The sequence below is a fragment of the Phalacrocorax aristotelis genome, chromosome 7 (genome assembly GCF_949628215.1).
Source record: "Phalacrocorax aristotelis chromosome 7, bGulAri2.1, whole genome shotgun sequence".
Lineage (NCBI taxonomy): Eukaryota > Metazoa > Chordata > Aves > Suliformes > Phalacrocoracidae > Phalacrocorax > Phalacrocorax aristotelis.
Window position 1 is genome coordinate 45,950,569 of NC_134282.1, and position 27,501 is coordinate 45,978,069.

The 27,501-nt window shown below is 40.5% G+C and overlaps 1 protein-coding gene across 9 annotated transcripts in view; it reads right to left on the minus strand.

Moving 5' to 3' along the window:
* ARNT2 (aryl hydrocarbon receptor nuclear translocator 2) overlaps positions 1-27,501 on the minus strand; it is a 187,688-nt gene that overhangs the window by 75,750 nt on the left and 84,437 nt on the right. For 3 of the 9 annotated variants that reach the window (XM_075100536.1, XM_075100531.1, XM_075100540.1), the window contains exons 2-7: positions 15,301-15,412; positions 8,990-9,037; positions 5,821-5,865; positions 5,662-5,706; positions 2,989-3,202; positions 574-787 (exon numbers count right to left, since the gene is read on the minus strand). In XM_075100536.1, coding sequence (XP_074956637.1) covers positions 574-787; positions 2,989-3,202; positions 5,662-5,706; positions 5,821-5,865; positions 8,990-9,037; positions 15,301-15,410 — 676 coding nt within the window. In that variant the 5' untranslated portion in view covers positions 15,411-15,412. Of the gene's footprint in view, positions 1-573; positions 788-2,988; positions 3,203-4,175; positions 4,399-5,661; positions 5,707-5,820; positions 5,866-8,989; positions 9,038-15,300; positions 15,413-22,209; positions 22,342-27,501 lie in introns of those variants that run through there. The other 6 variants (XM_075100535.1, XM_075100533.1, XM_075100532.1 and 3 more) reach the window with 6 other exon arrangements.

Here is a 27,501-nt window from a genome sequence, read left to right on the forward strand (position 1 = left end):
GAAGATATGAATATGGTTTAGTTATATGTGCAAAATCATAGGTAGTCAACTTACAGCTAACTTACACCACTGCTATGGGTGCAAGCCTCCTGTTTAAAATCCACTAGATTTTCAGCTGCCAAACACTGGATTTTTTCCCCCAGGATTCCCGTCAGCAAACCACAAGGAACTTTTATGAAAACAGAAAAGACTAAAGTATGATTTTTGCTTTCAAAATAAACACTGCCCTAAAGAAACACATATTTGTAAAGAAGTCACAAGTTCATTGAAGATTAAAGGAAAACAAACTAGGTTTCCAGACCAAGCCTAAAACCAATCCAGATTCTAAACCTACCCAAGCCAGAAGTTTGAATGCAGAGCTACGTGAAGGTGGTTTGACTGAAGTCAAACAAATAGGAAACAAAATGTAGTCATGCAAAAGAAGATTTATATTACTGCACTGCCTGCAAGAAAAAGGCAGTTTAATCTTGCTGAATTTCATTTTTATCAGATTTTTAAACCAGGCATTTTGAACGTCAGAAAAACGCTGCAGGGATCCGTAACACACAGAACCATACATCAGACATATCTGACCTGTCATAGAGTTTTCGGATGTACATAGTTGCTCTCGCAGCTTTTCCACATCGTCCGGATGAACCTGTTCATACAAAGTGCTGCCAAACCATTCAGACTGTGGCTGGTTCAGCACAGGAGTCACAGAATCTGACACGTAGATCACTCTGCCCGTCTCAGCTGCAACTACAAACAGGAATCCATCCGCAGCCTCCAGGATAAGATGCTTCAGCTCCTTCCAAAGAAAAGATTTGATTAGAATGCCAGCAGAAAAGGGAATTAAATAACACATCTGCCACTGCCAAAGAATATTGTTTTCTTGTGATCTTAGTAGCTGACCACAACCTAGACAGAAATTTTCACTGTCGTATTGATATAACAACACAACCAAACTTGCAGCAAGCCATAAACTGCTGATCTTAATAACAAACAACATTTTGTTTTTCTTTATTGCCTTTCATCTGCTGATATCATTGCACTTTAGGAAAATTAAGTAACAAACTCACTGCATATTGTGTGATAGGCATCTAACATTAAAAAAATAAAAGTTATTTAAGACTACAAACAGAGGAAATTAACAGCTATAATTCATACGGCAAACTCATCCCTTAATTGTACATTCTGAATAATTTAATTGAAGAGAAACCAACAAGCCTTTCTGGTTTTTTGTTTTGGGTTTTTTTTTTCCCCTCAGGATGAGCTCTGTTTGTAAATTAAACAGCCACTGGATAAAAGGCAGAAAGTGTAATGGGAACAAGGACAGGAATCCCCAGCCTCCCCTCCCATTAGGGAGCCCGAGCCACTACACAAGAAGGTTGTATCACTTCATGTTTTCTTTTTCCAGCCTGTGAATATGAAGCCTCAGAGATCCAAAGGGTCTGGAACACCCCCGTCTTTGGCCTTCTCTTTACACAGTCTCCTGTTCATCATCCTGGGTACTTCTGTCCTGAGATACCACACATCCACCTGAGACGCAGCACCCAGAGCCCTGACCACACCTGGGGACTGGAAGGGGGATGGTAGGCCTTTAAAGGAGGGTATATTTGTCCCTCAGTTTCGGACACTGGGTCTACGCACCCAATACCTTGAATTGCTCATGTAAACAGCTGTTAGTACACATCACACAGAAATGCTACCTTTGCTTAACAGAGCTTGAAAACCTCTCACGGGAAAGGATGAGAACTACCACTCCAATTTTGGGGAAACAAGCTTGAACAGCCTTGGCTTGGTGGCTCCACTGACCACCAGAGCTTGTTAAGGTACTGCATCTGGAACTCAGAGAGAGAACTTTGGACAATCTGAGTCCCACTCCAGGTTAGACAGCTCAGCACAGCTAGTGTGCCAGAAGCAGATATTAGCTATTAAGGTGAGGATCACAATCGCGTAAATTCTACTAAAGAAATAGAGAACTCATCTCAAGAAACACTTAACAGACTGTCAACATCTGCCTCCTTACTGTAGAGAAAGCCCATCAATTCTGAATAACTTACTATATAAAAAACTTCACTGCATAGCTGGCTGCACTATATAGATGATAGCGACCTGTTTTACATATATTATTAACGAAGATTAAAATAAACTGTCATTCTGCAAGGTTCAAAAAATCCCCGAAAAGTTGCAGTAAGAAGTGACTAGGGTCCCCTACCAACAACCAGCTGAATGGCACAGTCCCTCCAGAAACACACTTCAGGAAAGCCAGAATAAGAAGAGATGTGAACACTGAGAGGACAGCCACAGCTGCTGTCTCTCTAATAGAAAGAAGTATTGCCTCCAGCCATAACTTACATGTGTAAGAGCTTAAACCGTTCAGACCACAAAAATGCACATTACACCCACAGGATTTCAAAACAATGAAGGTGGTAGGAATTTGCCAGTGCACTCAGTTAAACAGAGTTTTCCTTTGAGCACCAGGTACATCTCCCTTCTTCTGTCAAAAACATAAGCAAAGAAGTACCTCAGCCAGTACTGATGGGATTCATCTCTGCCCAGTTTAGCTGATGGGAATGTAGGCGTTGAGACTAAACAATGCTTTAACCTTCCTCTAAATCCAGGGGGAAGAGGCAGGTCTTTCCAGATTCATTTTTACCTATTTTGGAGAACTTTTGCTAGGATGGGACAAACCTAGTTCTGGAGCTGAAAATTCCTTTCCGGTGATGAGACACAGCAAGTGACTTGCTTTTCAGATGGACAGACCTCAATGATAAGAATGCCCATTTTGCTGCTTCAGAGAAAAATATTTATCATATAGTTAAGAACGAGTCCAAACAGACACCAAAAAAAAAATAAAAAAAATCTATATTCACATCTTGGATATGTAGCTTGTACCAGTGACCACACAACAGTGAAGGATCAAGCTGAGACTCTGCTCCTCTCAGCATTTCCTCACATCTTTTTAGATCACAAACCAGAGAAAACAGACATTTGTGGAAAATCTACCTGCTCTGTAAGAAACGAAGGTTTGTAAGCTCCATCAGTAGATTTGTTTCCAGTGCCTCTCATTGATTTCATGTGTGAAACAGCCATCCGAAGAATTGTCAGCTTGTCAGGCTTACGAGCCAATGCGCTACAAGTGGGTACCATATCAGACAGTTCGGTGATGTACTGTGTCATCTTATTTCTCCTGCGTCTCTCAATTTCACTATGATTCTCCCTGAACATTTAAAGAAACACCAAACCAACAGAAAAGCAGACATGATCAGTGTAAGTATTTCAACTGGAGGTAAGGAATCATAATACTTTGCGCTTGTTTTGTTGTTTTCACCCCAGGGGAACAAAGTGCTTTCCAAAGCTAGGCACTATTATCCCTCAGTTCATAAACTGAAAATCCAGGCCACAGAAGGATAAATATGATTTGCCCGTAACTGTGAAAAGAATCCATTCTTCTAGCTATCGGCTTTTGGCCTTACTCTCTTAACCAGTTTAATCTCCTTTGGTTTAAAGACAAAAAAAAAAAAAAAAAAAAAAAAAAGGATGTGAGGAACTGCCAACTCCAGCCAAACTCCCAAATTTGCTGTGATGCATCTCACAGCTTCCAGTCCATGCTCAAGGTGTTGGATCTGCTTATAACAGGTCTCTTTTAGAGAAACCTCTCACTAACAGCTGGATCAGGTCAGCAGTGTTAGTGGTGACTTACGAAAAAAAACCACTCAATGACACCACAGATCTCCAGACCCTTAGTGCTGTGTGGAACGTTCCACATCCCTGCAGAGGGACGCCTATAGGATCAGACTGCAGGACGAGGACCATATATGGTACACAGTACATATAAAAAAAACAACCAGTAAATAAATTAATATGAAAGACAGCAAGTAAACATCTGGCTTGTCAGACATAGATCACAATCTAGCACAGCCGGGAAACAACAACAGCAGTACTTGCCACTGCCCCATTTGGGCTGAGCTCCAATGTTCTCATCCTTTACTGCAAACATATGACTGAGCATTCTCAAAATGGACAGTCACCGAAATCTTCCAGAACTGAAGATCTGGGAGTTCAGTTTTCCCATACCGTAAATCACCATTGCTTGATCACTACTAAGGAATTACACCAATATATACATCTGAGATGGTCCAAATGGACCTAGAATACTTCAGTGCCTACCAATTATTTTTCCCATACTGTACCTGTCAGGTGGCAGCTAAATACAAGTACACGACAGGTACATGATGCTTCAGATGTCAAAGCAGCATCTTCCACTGATTTCAATAAGCCGTGCATGGCATTTTCTTGTGGGATCGCTGGCTGATCCAACAAGATGTGAAAGGTGATCACTTGGAGAGTCCACCAGCATTGACTGGCACAATACACAACATTAAAAGAAACTGCAACATTCTTTGGAGTTGACTGTTATGAAGACTGATCATGACAGTAGAAGCTAGGCTTGGCACACTTTTTGGCTACTTTTAATAATGGAGTCTTTTCTTGAAATGCAGGAAAGAATCCAAGTTGTAGTATGCTGCTTCCTGAAATAGATGAATGCATGGGCTCGCCCTGCTTCACAATGTGTTTCCTGCCCCTGCACATAGAGGTGTTACATGCATGAGGCATTGTCTCCAGAAATAGCACTTGTTAGTGCTACATGCACAGTTATTATTCCTACTGATGTCTATGCTTACTATGCCAATATTGAGGAAATCCAGCTATAGGTCCCTGCCATGATACCCCATGGTGGCTCGTTAAATTACAGACAGTCCCTTGGTTAAGGTCACTATCTACTTACCTGTCTACTACACCTTAATAGTGAACCTCCCCGTTTCAAATGGCTGATAAACAGCCTTTGCGTGGGTCTGCACAGATGCGGGATGTAAACAGTGCCTTCGGGAGTTGGACCGTATACACACACACAAGCAGAACAGCTTGTGTGACAGTGCACACATACATAAGAGCACATGTGTGTACATGTCAGCATATACATGCAGGTAAATATGGACAAGGGGAAGAAAAATGCATTTTCACATTATGAAAGCTTGCTCTAAGTTCAGCATTTTCAGAGAAATGGTGATCAAGAAAAGAGAGAGACAAAGAACATATATATCCAACATATATTTTACATTTATAAATACATATTCCATTGTCTGCCACTACAGTATTTTAATACTCCTGAACATTAAAAACAACCACTGTAAAGAGTAAACAAAGACATTGCAAAATTTCCTGAGAAGAAAAAGAATATCGAACAGTCCATTTCATTTATGATCATAAAAGCTAAAAAGTAATAGTATGTTAATCAATCACCATGAAAACATTCAAGCAAACAAAACCCTGAAACTTTCCTCAAACTAGTTCAAATTTAAACCCTTAAAAGAAAAAGAGGGGCTGTGCTCCTTTTCCAAAAGTGTCTGCCCTAGGAACCCTGGTATTCATAAACATGGATACAGAATGATGCCCTAATTCTGTCATTTCTAGTTTTGTTTTTATATGCAAATTTTGGAGAGAGGTTAAATTTTGGGAGGCTGTGGGACCTGATCTAAACCCACTTAAGCCCAGGGTCACTATTTCTGATTTCAAGAATTTTTGGATCAGCAAACCCTCCTGACTTTTGATCAGTCAGAACGGCATCATATAAAATAAAAATGGGGGCAAACCATATTTGATCTTCCTTTTTCGTACCTGGCCATCCTTTCTGTGTCAGCAGTACTTTGATCATCGTCCCACCTAGAAACAAAATAACCAGCTCTCTAAGCTAAGGCACACGTACTGAGATTTTTTTTTGGACATGACCATCCCCCTCTTTTCTCTCAGCAGAAGAGCTCTACAGAACACGCCTACCTTGCAAACTTTTCCTTATCACCAGAGATTTGATCACCATCATACCTAGAAACAAGAGACAGTAAGTAAATTCACAAGTGTTATGCATTGCATGATAGTCAACACACAGCAGAAAGCAGAGGTTCACAACTGCAAACTATTACAAATAACAGCAAGAAAAATGAGGGCATGAGAACGATAAAGCAAGGAAAATGTAGAGTCTGACAAAACTTCCAAGCCATGCCGATTCAGAAGCTTCTTTTGTATATTTAAAGAAGTTGGAGACATTTCAGTGGATTTATGCAAACACTTTGATGTACACTCATCGCTTGGGAAACTTAACAACCAGCACCGTTACAGAAAACACCACTGAGCTTTTATTGACAGCAGCCCATGAAATATTCATTCTGTGTTGGAAGTGAAAGAGCTGTATCTTTTCCAGATTGCAACCACAACTCACTCCATTCAGCAGAGGGCACTGATGGTCTACAGATAACATGGGAGGGCAGAGACACACGCTTAAGTGCAATGCATTATATAAGGACACCTTCAGAAAAAAGCTCTAGTAGGTACAGACACTGTACTGTCTGTTGGGAAGAGAGGAAAGAAGTCAGTGAGGCAGATGAAACTGCTGGGTAAATAGAAGTGAAATTAAAACTGGCTTAAATCCCTAGAAGTAAACAGGTACCTCATTCCTACTAAAAGCCACAGAAGTTAGATGCTCACACAGGTGCATGCAGTGTATCAGCAGCAACTTTATGCGGGGAGCCCTGATCAATGGGACTTTTGCCCCATGGGATTAAAGCTTTACTGTTCCTGAAGTGTTGTCCCAGAGACAGGCAGCAACGTGACATTTTACTAAAAAGTGACATGCTGCTGCTCCTTTCCCTTTCCTAAAAACATACTAATCCTTTGAAATTAGATTTTGCTACAATAATTACAAAAAGACACCTTTTTTTGAAAAAAGATCTTACTTTCAGGGAAACCAAAATGCTTGTACCAAAACAGAAGAAGTAGGTTTTCAAAAATACAAAAATAAGGCTAATGGCTTTTCTAGAATTGAAGATTATTACTGCTTAAGAATAGCCAAGTGATATTTTCTATTAGAATTAGCTTTTCCAAAATTATGTCCTTTATTACAACAGAGCCCATGAAGCTATGAAGCTTCCATTTATTAGCTAACAGGGTAATACAGCATAATTAAGCATCGTTTTTCTTCTAAAAATCTAATAATTTTTTCCTTTTTCTTCTTCTCAAAAGAATTAAAACTGATTTTAATACCCCAACGATGCAAGTTCCTCTATGAGGCTTCATATTTTCCTTCCCCAGTAAGACTAATTCAAACTCTGAAGAAAAAGCTTGAGACTTGCGTTTAACACCAGCACCGTCAAAAAATTCAAGTGAAAATGCCACTTTCTTCCACTTGACTCTGCCCAGAGAGCAGTCTGAGCCCAAAAAATTTTAAACAAAAAGACAGATTCAACGAGGAATGGCAACATGCCGTTATGTGAGAAGTACATGCATACACCTCCATGTGACGATGAGATGCCATGCAGAGATACCTGAGCTGGCTTGGAAGTCCCTGAGAAGCAAGGTGGGTTAACTCACATGGAGTACTGTGCTAACACTACTATCTCCTGTGCTCCCATTAGCCTGGGGCTTCTCTACTCATCCTTGTCTGGTTGGCCGGGCTGAAGACGTTACTACCTCCAACTACTGTTTTCTCCCTTCCACTCTCCCAGCTGACCTCTCTCCGTGCATGCTTCTTCAGGCACTTCAGTCAAAGCCAGCTGGGTTAGCTTAAACATTTAAACAGCAGTTCTTTGCTAACCGAATAATTTTGACTGAGACAAGCTAGGAATGAGTCACATGAGCAATCTGGAGTAGGGAAAAGTCCTAAAGGGACGGCACAACTAGAAGAGGATGTCTAACATGGCCCTGGGCTTCTCTGAACTGTTTTTCTGTACTCTCTAAAAGAAGAACAATCTGGGGTTTTTGCAGCACTTAAGTATCAGATTTTGATATGACAATTAACTGAGTCTAAGCACAGGAAAGCCTACCTCTCCAGTGAAAATAACAGAACTATTGGCTGTCTCTACCATCAAACTTTGAAAGGCTGAAGCCAGGATGGAGACAGCCCAATGCATGTCCACCACTGTGTCTAGAAACCCTGACGCTTATGCAGGTACATCAGGTCACATTCAGGTCACAAATCTTGTTTCCTTAACATGTATCTTCTAGCAAACATTAGGCCTAGCCCTCAGATCACCAGTTCGAACAACAGACACTGGAATATTCTGTCTGTAAATGACATCAGCTAAATGGGGGTGCTGCTGGTCTTGTCCAGCAGGTTATGATAGGGTGTCACAGCACATCTTAAACATATTTATCTTTCAGACTGACTAGGAAGATCTTGTTAAAATCCAACAGTGGCAGCTGTGTTTGAACATGGCTGCTGCTATTGAGCTGCAGTTACGGTTTGGATAATCAGCAGTTATCTGTAGGCCTCAAAGTATCTACCCCTCCACTGCAGCTGCTTGGTTTCTAATGAAAGAATGCAGTGTGACCAGAAAAAAAAAAGTGAAAAAATGGCAATGATGCTTTAATGCTGATTTTTATTTCTAGCCTAGAATATTCCATGTTAATTAACATTTATTTTGGCAATTTCTACTATTCAGTCACACCTAATGGCACATAATGAGCTTTAATCTTAAAACAAAAACAAACCAAAAAAAACAACCAAACAAAAACAAAACCCAAAAACAATCCACACCTCTAGGGTCTGCCATATTGTCTTAACAAGCAGTTAACGTCTGAAATAAATCCAAAATAAAATTCATTTTCAGTGGCAGAAAGACAACTTCAGCAATGTCAAATAACCAAAGTTCATCTACAGCAGTTGAAATACTAAGCTAAAAATCACAAATTTTCTCATTTGACATAGCTGCAGAACAAAATTATGACACACACACTGTCAGCTTTGTAAGCCAGTAACTACATTAGGCATATTTCTGCCAGGATGCCTCATTTGCAGAGGAAGTCGATAAAAACAGTAACAAGAATTTAGGTCAAGTTGTTGGCAAGTTCTTCAGCTCTTATTTAAATTGACTTTAAAACATCAGTAGTGAGACAGCTGCCTTTCTCCACTGAAAGAAGTCAGTGATTTGGCCAACTCTTTGTAAATGCTCACCTTGAAAATTTGCTGGGCCCCTCCCCATCTTCATCATCGAAGTCCATTCTGTAAAAGCAAGATTTCCAAATGAGTAATCATGATGCTGGCAATGGTTACACAAACATTCAAGCCAGTGGTTCTCAACCTTATTTGATTTATATTTTTACTGTAGGTGTTAATGACTGTAGATTCCAGTCTCGCTCATATTCTCCAGACCCCCTAAACAAAGCTCATCAGCTGCCAGGAATACAAAGAATATAAGTTTTTTTAAAAATAAAAGTAATAAATCACTGTTCTGCTCCACAGAAATCTGCACTGTTAAAATTAACAAATAAAACTAAATATTAAACAAATGCTGTTCTTGTGAGTAGTCTCTTGTCAGAAGTAGTATCTTTTAGGCTTGAAAGAAATTTACAGAAATCAGTGAGGACTCTATTTTAGAGGACTGAAATTAAGGCTAAAGAAAATAAAGTTCTAAACCTGTACACATAATAACACCAGGCCACTGTTTTTGCCCCAGTCTGAAGAAAGCACATCAGAGGTAGAGCAGAATAAACTCCTAGCCTCCCTGCTAAGAGGATTATCTACGTCACCACTATTGATTGTAACTGTGGTACATTCTTCAGATTTGCCCTATACTAGCAATCATTTCACACAAACTACCAGCCAGTCTGCAGATGGGAACTACTTTCCAGTATTCCTGTGGTCACTACTAAGATGACCTATGGGTCTGCTGTGCACCTAAACTACCTGGTTTATGTCCCAGGCCTTCTTAAGTCAGCAGAAGAGACTAGCTCTTCCTTGGGGCAAGTCCCAGCCCTTCAGTTAGGCTCCTCCAGGGAGCCACAAAAAGCAGGAACCTCTTTCTTCACTTCTTACATAGAGAGATTAGGAAGATTAACTTCCTAAATCAGCCACCTAAATTAGTTTCCTGTGTTAGGCAGTGTGATTGCCTCCTTCCCATTGATATTAAGTCACCACAAGTTATGCAGTAGTATAATTTCCAAAGCATTTTATACATTTTTATACCTTTAAAAAGAGGTGGACAAACATATATCCCATCTATAAGGGGGTGACTCTGCCATTAAGGTAGACTTAAGAACCAAGGTGATATAAAATGTTCATATACAATTATTGTATTACTGTATTTATTTTAATAAGAAAACACATTAGTATGATATACAGACCTCGATCAGCCACTTAAATGTCATTTGTGTAGATAAGAAATAATAGTTCTGTTTTGCAAACAATTTTGTTGGGTTTCTTTACCACTCTAAGCTTTCTAACTTTTCAACATAATAAAACATCATACAATTACAGATTCTATGCCTCTAACACTCTTCCTATTAACAACATATATAAGTCATATTAACGGCAAAAACCCTGCAAAGTGCCAATAATATTTATCTCAGTATTAAAAGAAATCCCTACCAATTAAAAATTAAGATTTGTATGTTCAGAGTGTGGGAGCAATGATGTAGAACACCTCTCTAAAACTACATCAGCTTAGAGAAGTGTGAGTGCCACTCAGGCAATACTGCCTTGCTTCCTAACTCTGATAACCAAGACAGACTGGTATATGAAAGATGTGCCTGAGCCACAGCAATCTATGTACTATCAGGACAAGGGCAGCAAATAAGCACAGGAATTGGAAACAGTATTAGAAAAGTCACAATAATATTTTCCAGATGGTAACAGTGATTATTCACTTCTGGAGGAAGCAAAGAGAAAACCATTCTCCCCAGAGTCTTAAGAAAAGATGTGTATTTAATTTGGTTAAGTTTGATGCAATCATCATTTTCACTATAAATTACATTTTTGCTCACCTAATTATCACCCATTCCGGTTTTGAAGCCAGCAACCTCTCAGCTGCCTTGCGCAGAACACCACCGACCTCCAGCGGCCAGCGCCTCGCTCGCGCCACGGGGCCTGCAGCTAAGCCAGGACCCAGCGACATGCTCCTACCTGTCACCCCAAACGTGGCCTTCAGCGCTGGCACCAGCAGCCTGAATTTCCCCAGGCCTGCTGCATACACACTACCCCCAGCAATTTAACATTTATGCATTATCATCGAGCCGAAGGTCTCCTCTTACATACCTGCTTCTTCCCCACATATAACAACGTGCCTGTAAGTGAAATCCCAGAACAAACTCTGAAGTTATTTCAAACGCAATGTTTCTAACCACACCAATAATGTGAAAGTCAATGTTGCAGGAGAGCTGTTTAACAAGCGGAGGGCACACTCAGGCCAGCACTGGGCTGGCTCCACCTGAAACCACTCACAAAAGCATCACGCCAGGCATATCCTTCACTGGTTTCACTGGCAACTGAAACACAACTGAAAGAAATCTCGGGTTCAAAGTTAGGGGATAAGGGCGGCAAAAAATACATACTCCTACGGTGGGGAAAAGCCACCTCTTAAAGCAATGTCTTATTAAATCCTTGAATTTAGGATGGATTAATTTTCTTAATCCTTTTTCTTCTTCTCCAATAGGTTGTGAACCTGCGCCTTGGTAGATTTTCTTAGCTTCCAGCCAAATACTCCAGCTGAGTGCTAAGAGATGGATTTTCCCTGCAAAATCAAATATTAGCTCTACTGCATTTAGTCTAGTTTATTATTACTGGAATATAATGCAGAGAATTACAGAGAAACTGATGACGGTTTAAAGCTTAATCCTGCTGCCCACGCTGTATGCCTACTTCTAAAGGAATAAGTGGGACTAGGCACACCTATTAATCTAGATGGCTGGATATCAGCTTCTCACAAGATCTTGATGGGTTAATATCTACAGGTAATACCTACCACATTTATAGCGGGCTCATCATGGCAGAATCTGAGTACCTAGCATGCAATACCTGACTGTAGCAGACTAAGTCTTTAAATAATGCCTTTGCTTTGTTCAACTACCCAAAAACTTCGACTATTCCAAATGCAACTTTATAAAAAAATAAGAAATTGAGCATAAAGTTCGTTAAAAATGCCAATACTTGTAAAGATGCAACAGCAGATATATCTCTGTCCCATCTTTGTTAATAAGCACATTTCCTAATTTCACATTTTGCTGTTCAAACTGAAAAAACCCTTTCAAAACCTGAAAAAAAATCTCAGGCATAAAGTCAGGTATAAAGTCCTGCCTGAACTACTGTGTCTGCTTTACAGGAAGGCAGAGGGTAAGGTAGGGAATCGGTTGTAGCCTTTAGCAGAACACAACAGAACATATAAAAATAATATTACAACAAACGTCTCATACCCTGACAGATAAGATCTTCTGTTCAGATAGAATATATTGCACATTAGTAAAACAGCAGAAGCAGCCACCAAGACAAATGACATCATTTCAGAAGTTTCAGAAAGAGTATCTTTTATCTTCATTTAAAATTTCCATTAAAAAGAGACTTTAAAAATGAACTGCAGCATGCTCTTTTGTTTTGAAGAGACAGCATAAATCTTGGTTTTGTCTTTCACACTGTTCATGTCAATCTTGAAAAGGCCTGATGTATGAGGTACTTATTAGAATATGTTTTCCTCAAAAGATGTGTGGGTACCATAAATACCATGACAAAAATATTTTTTTAAAAAATTTATTTTTAATTAGAAACATTTTTGTACAAAAAAACCCCTCTCCAACAAGGTGGTCCTGTACAGGTTAAAAAATTGAGATGGGAGAGGATTTGTACATTGCAACAAAATGATTACGTAAAATTCCCAAGAAATGTCAAAGGATGGCTTGCCGTGATTATACAGCATAGGAAGGGGGCTGGCAGGAATGATCAGGAGCAGATGCAGCTGAGAGGCAGATGGGGATCTGTACTACAGCCCTTTGTTCAGTGCAGTACAGGGGGGTACACCCAGGGAAGCTGGTGGGCTGTAGTCTCTTCCTCCCTGTACCGTACAGTTCTGGGTCAGAGAAAAGACAAGACCATAGTCTGAAATGAAACAAAACAAATGCACCTGTAAACCAGCCAAAAAAATCCCACCAACCCTCCCTCTCCAATTACAGTTACCTAGGAAGGTAAAAAAGCCCCATATCCTCTAATACAGCAAAGCCTAAACAAAAACCACACTAAACAAAGAACTGACGTTACATTTACCTAAGGCAGTCATTGACCACCGCAGTGCATTATCTTACGCACTACTAGGCTGTCACTTTTTTCTATAAAGTACTTGCTATAACGTATAGAAAGGAAAAATATTTTTCTGAGCTGTCAATGAAGCCGAATGCCTACACGGCAGAAACACCTTCTGGATAGCCAATGAGTTTAAACTCATCTACATTCAAGTCCATACAGCAATTATTCTGCCAGCTTGCCTCAGCAATTATGAGAAAAGAAACAATTTTCAGAGATAACTGAAGCTGGAAAAGATGACTGTGTTCGCTAGCCGCATTCCTTTATGTTTGACACAAAGCATTCATTTCTAAAATGCCCAAGGATTTAGGTGTACAAAGATATATCACCAGGGCAGTAATGAAAGGACCAAGTGTTAGTTGCAACTTTATTCAAAGAGAAGCTAGGAGGCATTAGACACAGCAGGCATTCTTTCCCTCAAGGTCTGAATGCATACACACTGAACAAAACAAAAAAAAAAGCACCCTCAGCTCAGGCTCAGAGAAGGGCTGTTAGTTCAGACTACGGTGCACAGATAAAATACCACCGCCTGGGTGTAACAGCAAATCTGTAACAACTTACTGAATTTGCATGTTAAATATATCTAAAATAATTTGATTTTATGTTCCTCCCACCCTCCCCCCACTCCACTTTCCTGCAAATAGATGATGATACTTAAAATGCAATGGTTAAAGCATAGCTTTCAATTAATATCAATTAATATAATCAGAAGATTTCACATACAGCAGCATCAACCCTTGGTAACAGTAATTTGCAAACTGGTATTCACAGCTGACATGGTTTATAATCAAAAAAGGAATCAACTACCCTGCAACTCAAAAGTATCAAAGCTTACGTATATCGTGTAGCAATGAGATGATGCTAATGCATTACTTGCTCTTCTGAGTGCAAGTTGGAAAAGGCTTTTTCACTGAACAGTTTCAAAATAAAAATGTGATGCCCATCAAAGACAGATTTCAGGAGTTTCTCAGACCAATTTCATACACTGAGCTCAGCATATGAAGCACACTCAGTGGGGGTAAATCTCCCAATTGTCCTGCCTGAAGGAACACCCCTCAGAACAACCACCCTGAGTGTTCATGTCACACCAACCTAGCTCTGCGTCCAAGGCAAGGTCCACCTTCTCCCTTGTTAATTCGTTCCAGGATTGACTCCAGCACTGTTACTTGAGCAGACACCTAAAACTGGCAACGTACCTTGGCAAACGATCCCTAGAGTAGCTCTCTTAAGTAATAACGTCTTCTCCTTAGGTGTCCATCAGTGAAGATATTACTCAGTATCAATCCTGTTAAGCCTGTCATATTTAGGGCTAAATATAAGACTAATCAATCTCTTTTGCAGGCACCCTCAGCTCAGACCTCTCTGAGAAAGCATCACCAAAAGACTGTTATTTGTGATCAACCTTTGATAAAACCAGGTGTTTTTTGTTAGTATTAGACAGTAGTTTTCTGCCCTTCTGTAGTTCTTGCTACGCTTTTCTTCTAATACAGAGGATTAGTACGAGTTACCACAGATGCACAGTTGCAATCTTCTTATGTGGGAAAACTAGCCTTATACCACACCAACCTCTGAAGCTGGATAAAACAAATTTTCTTCTTTAACAAAGCCCTCAAGCTAGTGCAAAGGCTGAACTTGATTCAGGCCCTTTCTCCCAGAAGCAGACTATGCTGCATTTCCAGCAAGACCTAGAAAAGCATAGACTACAATCTCTGAAGAGTGACTGCTTGTGCTATTTCTGTGCCCGGGACTATAAAGAAAGCATTTTTAACAGAAGGCCTCTATTTGAGAGATTCCAAGTCCAAACTTCAAATGAAGCTGGATAAATCTACATGTGCCAGTAAGAACCCATCTCACTACCTTTATTCACATAATAAATCCTTTTGAGATTAAACAGATGTAGGCAATACCCATTCACTACATGTACAACAGCCACGGGATCCAAACTCCATTTCTGGATGCTTTGCCAAACCTGAAAGTCTTCTGAAGCATGCAAAGCAACAAACAGTACACTTATAAGCAAGTTTCATCTTGCAGGAAGAACAGATACATTGAAGAGAAAAATAAAACATCAGTGACTAATGCCATAATGTAGTTTACATACATTAACATTACATAACAAACATACACATATAGGCACATTTTCAGTTTTTGAATACCAGTCATTTCAGTTTCAGAGATGGAAAAAAAAAAAAAAGGCCTACCCAGAGCGGCGCTTTCCTCCTCTGGAAGGCATGGATCCTGCCATCCTCACTTGTCCGCTCGCCATTGGTGCCACCGGCAAGGCCACCGAGCCAGGAATATCTGATGCCATTTCTGTAAGGCAGAGGGGACAAGGGGGGGGGAAATCCTTTAAACCATTACCGTCAAGGAGAAACCTGTGATGGCAACATTAGAGAAAGGTCCTTTCAAAAATAAGCAGAGAAAGCTTTCCTTTTTATTTCTGAGGAAAAGTAAAGCTGTCCTATCAAAGCCCAGCAGACTCACAGCTTCCCTAAAAGAAGCCCAGTTCTGTCTATAACCATTACAAGTGCCTCAGGAGACAGACAGAACAACAGGTAGGTACCTCTGTATTTCACCTTACCTAATGGTTCTAACTTTACTTCTCAGAGGGGCAGTCAGATGAAGGCCAACCACCTTTTACAATAGTTAAGCTGCCCTGTAAAGAAACCCAGAGCTGAATTCCCAAGAGAAATCATGGTACCAGGGTAACAAGAAAAACAAAACTTCAAAAACTTCTCAGTTTGCCAGTGAGGTTAAAAGTTTAGAGCAGGGATGAATTATCAGGTGACACTGTGTTTTATTATTTACATTCTGGTAGTATTCAGAGGACCAGACTGAACTTAGCACAGCTCCAAGGCTTCCTGTATTCCCGTGTGGTGCCTTGCAGAGCAGAAAAGAGCCCGAAATGCAGGGTGATATTCATCCCTCTGCCAGTGCTCTGGGTATAGCCACAGGTTAATGAGATCGTCAAATCTCAAAACTTTGATCTGAGGTTCAGCAAGAGCACATCCTACCCAATGGTTTTCAGACCGCTAATGGCAAGTACTCTTACAACTTATTTATAATAGTTCATTACACTTCAAAAAAGAAAAGTGGAACATAAAGAATTTATACCCTTTTCTCCTATCCCATGGATTAAGCATGTTTTGCCTCTGTGCAACTCTTGTAACCTATGTAAGCAATTAAAACTTTTTTAATGCAGATATATTTTACTCACTCTGGAGGTAAAATCTACAGTCACAACATTTAATTATCTTGAAAGAAAATGCATCCTCCTTCCAACTTTTTTTTTAAAAAAAACCTCAGAGTATCTGGAGCTACAGATAAATATATTTACTAATGGAAAGCAAATCTGTTAAAAAAAATCCTGCTATTTTTTCCCCTGACAGATAAGTACAAAAACTTCAATTATGGAGCAGGAATCCATGTTCTCTCATTATGTCTGGAGAGCACTTCATCTCTGCCACACTTTATATAAATCCATTATGCGACATTATGCACTTCAAATAATAACATTTTATCTGTTCACTGATTCCATGAATTTCTTCTAGTACATTTACTTTTATTAACTCCTTTTTCAACTAAAAAGCAACAGAGGAAAGTACTCATCCAATCTTTTTCAACAAAGTGTGCAAGGACAAGCAGTGAGACCTCTGCCTACATCACACCACAGAAAGTCCCGCTGTGTCTTAAGCTGCTGCTATGTGGAAACACTACATTAATATATATCAGCATATTTCCATATAAAGAAAAGCAAGATCATCCAAACAACCGGTAAATCACTATTTCCAGGACAAGTACCCTTAGCGGTCTAATGCCAATAATTCACTTGGAACATTCAAACTCGCATTTCATGGATAGAACCGAAGATCATTTGGAAATGCTCTGCTCACTCATTTATTAAAGCAGATGGTAAAGACCATAATAAATCTACCTGCAAAGTGTCCCTGTCACTCAGAAATACATTTCAGAATAGATCATCAAGGAGATCAGATTTTTTTTTTGGAGTAGTAATTGTAAAACAATTTTAGATCAACTCTGAGCAGTATTTTAAGAGACTAAAACCAATACTGCATTTGTAATTGTGATGAGAAATTCTTGTAACCTCATTTTCCTCAATCTAAAACAAAGATGATCAAAAACTAGGCCAAGAGTTGGATTCATCTACTCTTAAAAGTCTAAAAGCCAAAGCTAATTATTTAAGGTAACTTTATAGATTACTGAAAGACAAACAAAGCACCATCCTTGCACTACTATGCAACCCATGCTTAGAGGTGCATCCAAAATACGTTGAGTAAGCCTCTTTCTATAGGTCCCTTGCTCTCACCACTGACAACTCAGGGAGATAGTTTTGATCAGATGTCCAATTTAGGTGGTTGTGGCTAGGCAGAAGGAGTTGTTTTTCTGCTCTTACGCTCAGCCTTTAATGTATGAAGACATGAAGAGGCAAGGGTAGCTAGCGAGTTTCAAGTAGTTATAAAAAATACACAGTTTCTGTTTCTCCTATGAAAAAAGAAAAAAAACACAAGGGCTAGAGGAACGGCCAAACCACAGGCTCAGTTACATCAGTGTCCAAAAACACCTGAAAGAAAACATTCTGCAACAACTAGATCATCTGAGTATCAGGGTATAAGCTGAAGAGTTACTGTGTCAGTATCTTAAATCTCTGGAATGGCACATCAAAAACAGTGCAATGAAGAAAGTAACTTCTTACACAAAATAGCCTTCAAATATGTCTTCACAGTCCTGGGAGAACAAAACCCACTCATTCAGCTGACTGCTCTAAAACGATGTCTTCAAAAATTTCAATTTCCAAGACATAAGCAGAAGAAGAAAATAAAATATCAGAGGACCCACACATTAATCCATGTGAAAGCTCAGCTAAGAGGGAAGAAAGCTTCAGGCCCTTCAAATCAGACGACTTTCCATTATGGAACAGTCTGAAGGTGTGACATACATCAGCGTGTAAGACACCCCATTTACCTTTCCACTTCAGAGTCTCCCATGCCAAAGAGACACCAGCCATTGTACGACCTATTGCAGCTTTCGGAAGACCCCTGAGGGTGCACATACACCACTAACAAAAGCGGTCAGCTTTCCAAGATTTTTTTCCTGACACACAGAATTAGAGTTCTGCAGATGGAGAAACCAGGAGGGTTGGGTCTCTTTCAAGCCACGTAGCAAATATAGCAAAGAATGCAACTCCAAGGGCAACAACACCATGGAGCACCCAGAACCTGACCTACCTCAGCGAGAGCAGCCAGAGAAGCAGAGAAACACCTCACACACAGTCTCAGTGTACAGTGACACCAGAGCACTACAGGAGGGCTTCAAGGACATTGCTGACAAAGTGACCCCATTGCTCAGCTGCAGCCAGCTGGGTCTTGGAAGCCGTATCAAAATTGGATGGTTGCACAGAAATATAAGCACTAGACTGTGCCTGTAAAACCTGTACTCATAAACAGAGCAGTTCCTTGCTGCACAAGAACTTCTGGGGAGATGATGGAATGGATCTGAGCTGCTTCCCAAATTACTTCCATCTCTACTCATCCACAAGCACCTAAAAGGACCAGATCTTTGATGATATTTTTATATTTATAAAAAAGGGCTGGTCAGAAAAGTAAAACATGTTATCTCAAAAAATGAGGGCCAATCTGGGAAGGCAGAGCCAGAAGAAAAATCTGATGGAACAGTCAGCTGCTTCTCTGGCTAAGCACCTGAGAGGTTACCTGTCTGTGCATGCTCTGGGAAGAGAACAAGAGAGAGGGAAAAAAGACACCAATAGACTGAAATCTCAAACAGAAATACTGTGGTGGAGAGGTACTTCAGGGGGCCTATTACCATTAAAAAAAAAAAATAAGAGTGTGCATCGGACACAGCCCTAAAGAAAAAAAATATTAAAATATTAAAAATCAGAAGGGTAACCTGCCATTTGGTGAAGTTACATCAACATAAATTTAGGGCAGCCCCTTGAAAGTAAATGAAGCTATTCTGTTGTAGCATAAACCAGTATGAAAGCCCAGAACTGCAGAAGCAGGTGTCAAGTTGGTTATATATAATAAAAAAAAAAAGGAAAGAGGAAAAAGAAAAAAAGGACATGCTGGGTCAACAATCATAAAGATCATGTTTCCAGGTTCATCTACACCCATGTGTCAGGGACTAGAAACTTGTCTCAACATTGTTGGCAGGCAAGTTTCTCTAACAAAGCCTGATGACTACGGCAGCTGAGCGGAACAGTTTAATCACCAAGGTCGACCCAACAGGAATGTGCGCCCCGTTATCTCAGAGTACATATCCCCTGCGCATATGCCCAGACTCACGGACAACTGGCAACATATGGGGGGGGCTCGGACCCTCTAGAACTTTCAAGCACCCTCTAGTGACAGTACTGGGCACACACCCCACCACCGAGTGGGAGGCAGGGGTGTGCAGAACAGTTACTGACTATGCAAGAGAGCAACCTTATAAGAGGGGAAACAAGGAGAGACGACGAGGGCCATGTTCTGGAACACACTCCCCTCCACTGGCTTCAAAGATGCATCAGATGCCCGGATTCTCCCCCGCCCGGACTGGACGGACTGCCACAGATCCATGGTGATAGCTATCGCAACAGTCCCACTCCCTCCCTCTCTCCCTCTCGTTCCCTTTTCCACTTTTTCTTCTCTCTTTCTTTGCTTTTCTCTCCTGTATCTATTTCTGGCCAAATAAAGTGACTTGGTACTTAACTCCGTTTTGAGTCTTAATTCTGGTTCCAAGAATGTAAAAGGAACCTAGTCACAATAACACATTGGAGTTAATCAGAAGTTAAGCCCAGCTGCCCCCAACCTCCCAGAATTATCTGAGGTCGGATGGAAAGCAAGGGGGTTTAACCTCTGCCAAACTGTTCACCCCGACAGTGGATCATGACACCATGTCCAGACACATATTAAGACTGATGTTCACAGAAATGTTTCTGCAGCAATGAACATTAGGAAACAAGTTGTTCTCCTTCTGAGATTGGACCTTCTGAGAGTGGACTTTCCTTCTGCCAACAGAAATAAAACAAGTGTTGCTTGCTTCACTCAAAATTAAAACATGAGCATAAGGGTATAAAGTTCAGAAAGTAAAACAAGGTCAAGCTGAATGTTCGCGAAAATTGTCTATAACCATCAAGGCAGCGTTCTGAAAAAAATTATTTAAATAAGTTCCTTGGTGTCAAATAGAAATCACTTTTCTGCTGCAAAAATACACGCATTATTTAATTTCAAAGTTAGAAAGTTAGCTAGACATCTGCCAAAGAACACAGAAATGCTATTAAAAGACAACCCAGCACAACACTTAAAATCTTTAGTGGATATTCTTCCAGTTAGATGACATCTAACAGCTGTCTTATGGCTGTCATGCCTGGGAGCAGGCCTGATCCTGCCACTAATACTCATGTTCATCTTGGGGATCCCTGAGGAGCCACACTAATCCAGGGACATCATCAGTGCTCAATGTAAAAGTAGCAGAATTAGTCCCTCCATTTCTGTCCAGAATTAAATTCACTGCTGAACACTCCAAGCTTGGATACTGCACTTTCTTCCAGCACTGCATGTAGGACACTCCCAAAATATTCAGGGATCTTTTTGAAATAAAAGACAATCTGCAAATGTACATTAAAAATATAGGGATAAGATACAGGGATTTATTCCCTATAAATTCTATGTTCGTCTTAGAGATCTGTACAAAAACAGCTACTGTGCACTTCACAACGCAAAACAGGAAAAGCAAGCTAAATGCTGCACGAGGATACCTTGAAAGTGCACGTGAACCACAATCACAGCAAGAATTACTGGACAGTGCAACTGGACAGTCCAGGATAAACCTGGACTTCTCTTTTTAGGCAGAGAATTATTAAGCCACAGCTCTTAAGCCTGAACTTTAAATTTCGAGCCCCACCCCAGATCTACCACCTGAAATGCAGCTCTAACTTGTCTCAGACACAAATTTGTCACTTGCTGAGACCCCCCTCAGAGAAGCGCCGCTCTTTGGCCAGGTATCTTCACAGCCTGCCTCCAGCGATGGCATTTCATGCTCTGCTCCTCTACAGAAACCACAGCTGTACATCTTGTTGTGAAGCTGTGCATGACAAGGCTTTGTAAGTCCATCTTACAAAGGTCCTGTTAAGCACGCTATTTTCAGCCACTCGGGCATCCCAGGCTATACTGCTCTCACCCACAGGCGCCAGACATGGACAGTGCCAGGTTTAAACCTGAAGCTTACTGGAGAAATGCTTTCACCGACTTCGGCAGACTTTGAATCCCCAACATTAACTTTAATGACCAGTTCCAGGTTTGCTATTACATGTCAGGTACCACTGAGCATGCTTTCCACATGGCTCTTTCATCCTTCAGCATCCACTGTAATAAACGGGATTAAAGTCAGAAACCAGCATCTGATTAAATGAACCAGATTAGACTTTTATCAATACAAATGCGACAGATTTCCAGCTGCTAATCCACAGAATGACTGAGATGTCAATCAATTCCAAGTAAATGTGGATCTACAGCTAAATACAGAATTACAAACATGCCCTCTCCCATGAACAGCATCGTACGCAGAGATTTTAAACGTTTTAAGAAGGCAGATTTCAAAAACTTCTTTGGAAACTGTATTTTTCCATACCCTGAAGTCATATGAGAGTTAGATGTGCCTCAGCAAAAAGGTTTGATTGCAGTCAGTTGCAAAGGGGATTTCCTGCCTACCACAGAGATATTTAAGAATAAACTAAATCACATCTCATACTTCAGAATACTCCAATGAAAATATGAAGCCATCACATCGCCAAAAATATTTCACAGAAAGATCTATGCTAAAATCTAGCTGTATATTTAGTCATTGCTTTTACATGCTAACTACAGAGATTATAAAACAGAGCTCGCTCTCAGAGAATATAAAACATTTTCATTGTTCCTGGTAACTCTGTTAATACTGTTTTACTTGCATTCCATTGCTATATACTTTAAATAGACTCCACATCAGAAAGATCTACTGTACAGAGAGGATATGCAGAAAAGCAAACACATTCCTTTCCATGCTCTTAACACAATTACAATAACAAATAAATCAGGAAATAGAATAAATCCCACCTTTAAGGAAGACTGTTACAAAGATGCTATTTCTTTCCTGTGAACAAAACCACCTTGGAGAGAAATTTTATCCGCATATAAGAAGTGTCAGAAACCTCTGGGAAGAAATGTAGCAGCATTGGTATTCTGCTCAGAAAATGTCATCACAGATCTGTTTACCTTAACTGTGGACCATGATTCAGCCGGTGACAACCGTCTTGCATACTGATCAATTTATTTGCAGCAAAATTACTAACATTTTCTACTTTAACCATTTAGGTTCTGGAAACAGTTCCTAAGATAGGGGGAGCTTTTATGAATAATATAGAAATTCTACTTAATTTTAAAATTTCCCCTCCATCAAGATGCCTTGTACTTTGGGAGGGGGGATGTCCCCCCATAATCTTGAAGAAAAATTAGGGCATACTGTAAATACTTATTAGAGAAACACTCCCTTTTTAAAAATTAAAATCAAAGCTTTATCATCCATCTGCATCACAGGTGAATGTTAAATATATGCGAAGGGAGGGGAGATGATGTGATTAAGCTGATCATTTTGGGGGGACTGACTGTTCAGCAGAGACAGCAACCAACCATTTAAGACAGTGGCCTAATCAGTGGTCTAGAGGCCAGATCCAGTTATCTTGCCCACTGCCTTTTCTGCTGTGACTCTGGAGGAGATGCCAAAGTTAGGGCAATGTGACAAATCTAAGATACTACCAAATGTCCCATCAGTAGACTTGAGAGAGCAGGTTTTGAAGCCAAAGAGCTGAAATCCTCTACGGTGCCTCCACATTCCACTGTTATGTCCACACTACCCATCCGTGGAGTCCTGGAATCTCAGTACAAACCCTACTTTTCTGCATGCCCTGTAGTTCAACAACACCATGGGGGTGTGCAAAAGGAGGTGGGATGCAGACCCAGAATTAGAAGTAGACCTTGACAAGGAGAGCTTTGGTAAACTTTAGGGGAGCTTTAGGTGCTCAGCTTGAGGGACAATGTGAGACAGATCCCTGCAGGATGAGCAGCCAACATTGAAAACCAGGGTCCTCTGAAGCACCCAAAACTGGGCATGCAGAAAGCATGGCACCCAAAAACCCAGCTGTGGAAATGTCAGTCTTATGATTTGTAACACCAAAAATGATTTAATACAGTACTAAGTGATTTTGAATGCTACTTGACAATACTTCTTACTTTTAATTCCAGTTTGCATGCTAATCACCTTGTTCATTCCAGCCATGTCTGGTAAATTCCATTCATGCAGATCTACCCCGTGGTTGAGGCACAACAATTTCCACAGACATCAGGGCATAAAAAAAGGATGCGGACGGTGTTCATGCTCGCTGCCTATGCCTTCTCAGCCTGAACGACCAACAAGCCATATACAACTGAATAAACTCAGAATGGCCTTCAGCATGATCCAGAAGACCTGGAGTCACATGTCTGTACCTACTGCAGAGTTTGTTACAGACTAAAGATTCAGCTTGAAGCACAGACAGAAGATGCACATAACTACCTAAGGTTAGGTTGGGAAGAAGGGAAAGGGTAGCTGCTTCTTCATTCCTCCTATCTTTCTGACAAATGGCATAGCACCAATTCACCTTCTCATGTATACCCATGCATTTTTCCTGGCTATTTTTCCACTTCTCATTCATAATTCCTTGTTATCTCTTCTTGACCTATTCAGCCTCTGGCTTAGATGAACTATTTCTCGTACTGCCCCTAATAAGACAATACATCTGACTGCTGACAAGTCCTGCCACACTATGACCATTCCCCTCAAGAAAAAGAGGTTGCTGGAATTCAAAATAAGGAGGAAAGATTAAAAAAGAGGCCCTAATGGCTCTTGTTCTGAAAGCATGTCTCTAGTCTTGGAGAATAATAACGACCCTCAGATGCAGAATGAACTTAAGGGCTGTCATCCGAACCTAAGCGCCCGGCCTGCCTCTAAAACTTGAAAAATCCTTCTCACTGCAGAAGTGGGGAATTTAACTCAAGCAGAACAGCACCTACTTCTTCACAACGATTATGACGGATAGACGTATTAGAAGAAAAGCACTTCTCGCATCTGAAGTTTGGAAGTGCACCAAAATGCAGGCTAGAAGCAAATCCAAGGACCTGGACCAGCCCTGCACTGAAAACACAACCTGACCCTCCAACACTTGGCAAGTGTCTCAGGTATAAATAGTCACAGGTGGGAAAGTACACATGCAAATCGGACAAGGAAGTAGGGCAGCCACTGTAAAAGGCCAGTTTGCAGAGAAGATGAAATCTGGCTTTGAAAGGCTGTTTCAGGATTGATGGAACCTTTATTAAAGAAGAGAGGCAGATCCTTAGCTTACATGAAGGGGTCACAGTGAAACTGCAGTCAACAGCAGCAGGATCATTTATGCTGTCTGAATGTGACCCTACCTGATCTTAGGCCATTATATACACGATCATGCACTGACGCAACATAATTCTTCACTTAACTGTTTTCTGCCTTAATTTGCCCTGGTCTTATCGATAGTATTAGTGACACACGGCAAAAGTACTAAATAAATTACAAAAAATCAGGCTCCCCAAACTATGCATCATTTCCATTTGAAATGAATGGTGATCCTCCCTCCTCTGACATTTTTTATTTGCCAAAAATAACTCCATAATTACAAGTTGCGTGCAAGAAACAGAAGGTAACATTCAAAGTTATTTTCCACAATTTTTCTTAGTATCAGAACTATCAAATACCGTATATGGCTGTTCTGTTATGCATAAGTGGCCAAAGCTAACCCATTAATGAACTCACGCAAACTGTAGAAGCACACGCCCTGCCTGAGCAAACAAACACGATGAAAAAATAGTAAAGTATAATGACTTTCCTTCAAGTTTCTCAGAGACAGATCATGCTCAGTCCATTAACTCTTCATTTAACAAGTCTGTTTCATTTAGCTTGCTTTGGTTGGCATTCAATTAGAAATTCATGTACAGGACATTTTTCCCCCTTTTTAAAACAGAATATTTACTGTATTTCATCCAGTAAAACACCAGGACATAAAGTGGAAGCTGCAATACAAGCTACACTAAAGCCTGGCACAATAATACTGAATTAGGCAAAACACCTGCACAAGGCCCTGCCCCACAAGATTTTCGCTAATTGTTAAAAGGGCTTGCATTTGTTGCTCCGTAGAAAAGCAAGAGCCAACTGGGTAACTCTCAATTTGTTTCAGTGCAAGTTAACTAAACAATCCACAACACCACACCATGTGAGGGGACACAGCACTGGTGAGGCCACACCTCAAATATTGTGTTCACTTCTGGGCCCTTCATGACAAGAAGGACATTGAGGTGCTGGAGCGTGTCCAGAGAAGGGCAACAAAGCTGGTGAAGGGTCTGGAGAACAAGTCTGATGAGGAGCGGCTGAGGGAACTGGGGTTGTTTAGCCTGGAGAAGAGGAGGCTGAGGGGAGACCTTATCGCTCTCCACAACTACCTGAAAGGAGGCTGTAGTGGGGTGGGTGTTGGTCTCGTCTCCCAAGTAACAAGTGATAGGTCAAGAGGAAATGGCCTCAAGTTGCACCAGGGGAGGTTTAGATTGAATATTAGGAAAAATTTCTTTACTGAAAGGATTGTCAGGGATTGGAACAGGCTGCCCAGGGAGGTGGTTGAGTCACCATCCCTGGAGGTATTTAAAAGACATGTAGACGTGGCGCTTAGGGACATGGTTTAGTGGTGGACTTGGCAGTGTTAGGTTAACTGTTGGACTTGATGATCTTAAAGATTCTTTTAACCTACATTATTCTACGATTAGCTTTACTGTGATTTCAGCTATGACCAAGTTCTGTTGCGTCTGCCTCCACATTCCTAAGACTTGCTGAGATTGGACTTCCGTCTATACAGAAAGAAAAACCCTCTCATCCAACCATTCCTCATTTCCTGCCTTGCTCAATGTCACGTCCCTTGCTGGCCATCCTCATGACTACATGTATAAAACAGAACAGCTAAACTTAGATTCCTTCTCCGACTGCATTGCTTGTCCCCTCCTGGAGCCACCCCAAGCCTGTCCATGCCTCACGGGCAATGTGAAACTGTTTCAGCTGCCATGAAACTGTCCCATAATTTGCCCCTTTTCACCTTTTTTATCTTCCCATGCCCTTCCTACCTTTGCCAAGCTTTCTTGACCAGTCGTAACTATATCTGGATGCCCCAAACTCCCTGCAATGGGAAGCTGTGGATGCTAGAAGTTTATTCGGGTTTTAGTAGAGCCCATCCAAAACTGTGGAAAAGAAATTCACTGAGTGCTACAAAATACAGATGTCATGTCTGGCTCAAAAAGCCTCTGAGTCACACATGGCTGGAGGGTGGGAAGGTACCCAGGGGAAGCACCATATATGCTTGCTCTGATTTTATACTCCTTCAAGCACCTGCTTTTGGCCAGTGCTGGAAAAGGCATGGTGGGCTTGAAAAAAAACCTTTCTTTTGGGACAGGACAGACTGTTTTTACATCATGAGCAGGGGACACAACATTTCTCAAGCTTGCTGCTTCTACAAAGGTAAGAAATTAGCCAACCACCACTGTTAATTTATTTCACTAACAATCAAATCAAGCATTTTCTATAGTATGCCCTTGCTTGAGATCACTGATTACTAGTTTTATACCATCATTGCTATTCGTCCTTCCCCAAACTCCTCATCTTGTTTCATTTCCCTGTTCTGAGATAACTGTCTAAAGGTGTTTTCAAGCTAATTGTCTTTTATAATTCCTATGAAACTGTTTTATGATAATAAAGAGTGAGATAAACTACTGAGCAGTTACTATGTCATCATTTGAGACTTCATTTTTATTTACTTATCTTCAAACAATTGATTTTAAAATAATATTCTTATCTTCTATCAAAAAGTCTATCTACCTAGCTATTTTTTTCCAGCAATAGAAGCTGGTTTAGATTTTGACCAAATATCAGTGCTTGATCACAAATCTATTTTTTCATTTAAAAGTTTAACCACCAATTTGAAGAAATTGTTTTGAAACTGCTATTAAAATACATACAATGGCATACACTAGAAAAACCCCACTGAGATCAATACTGTCATATACAGTAGTTTACATCATAACAAGACGACAGTGCTCTAAACTCCTGTCAACCACATAAAGCATACTCTATAGCTGTAAATATACAATGAAATAAAGGTAATGTATAATAAATCTGCCTACAATGTTGACCAAAATTTATCTTAACCAAATGCAGATCGGGGGCAGCCTAGCTCTCCTAGGATTCCAAAGCCTTCTCTTGACTATTTCACTTTTCCTCTCCAACAAGAAATGCACAGAATTCAC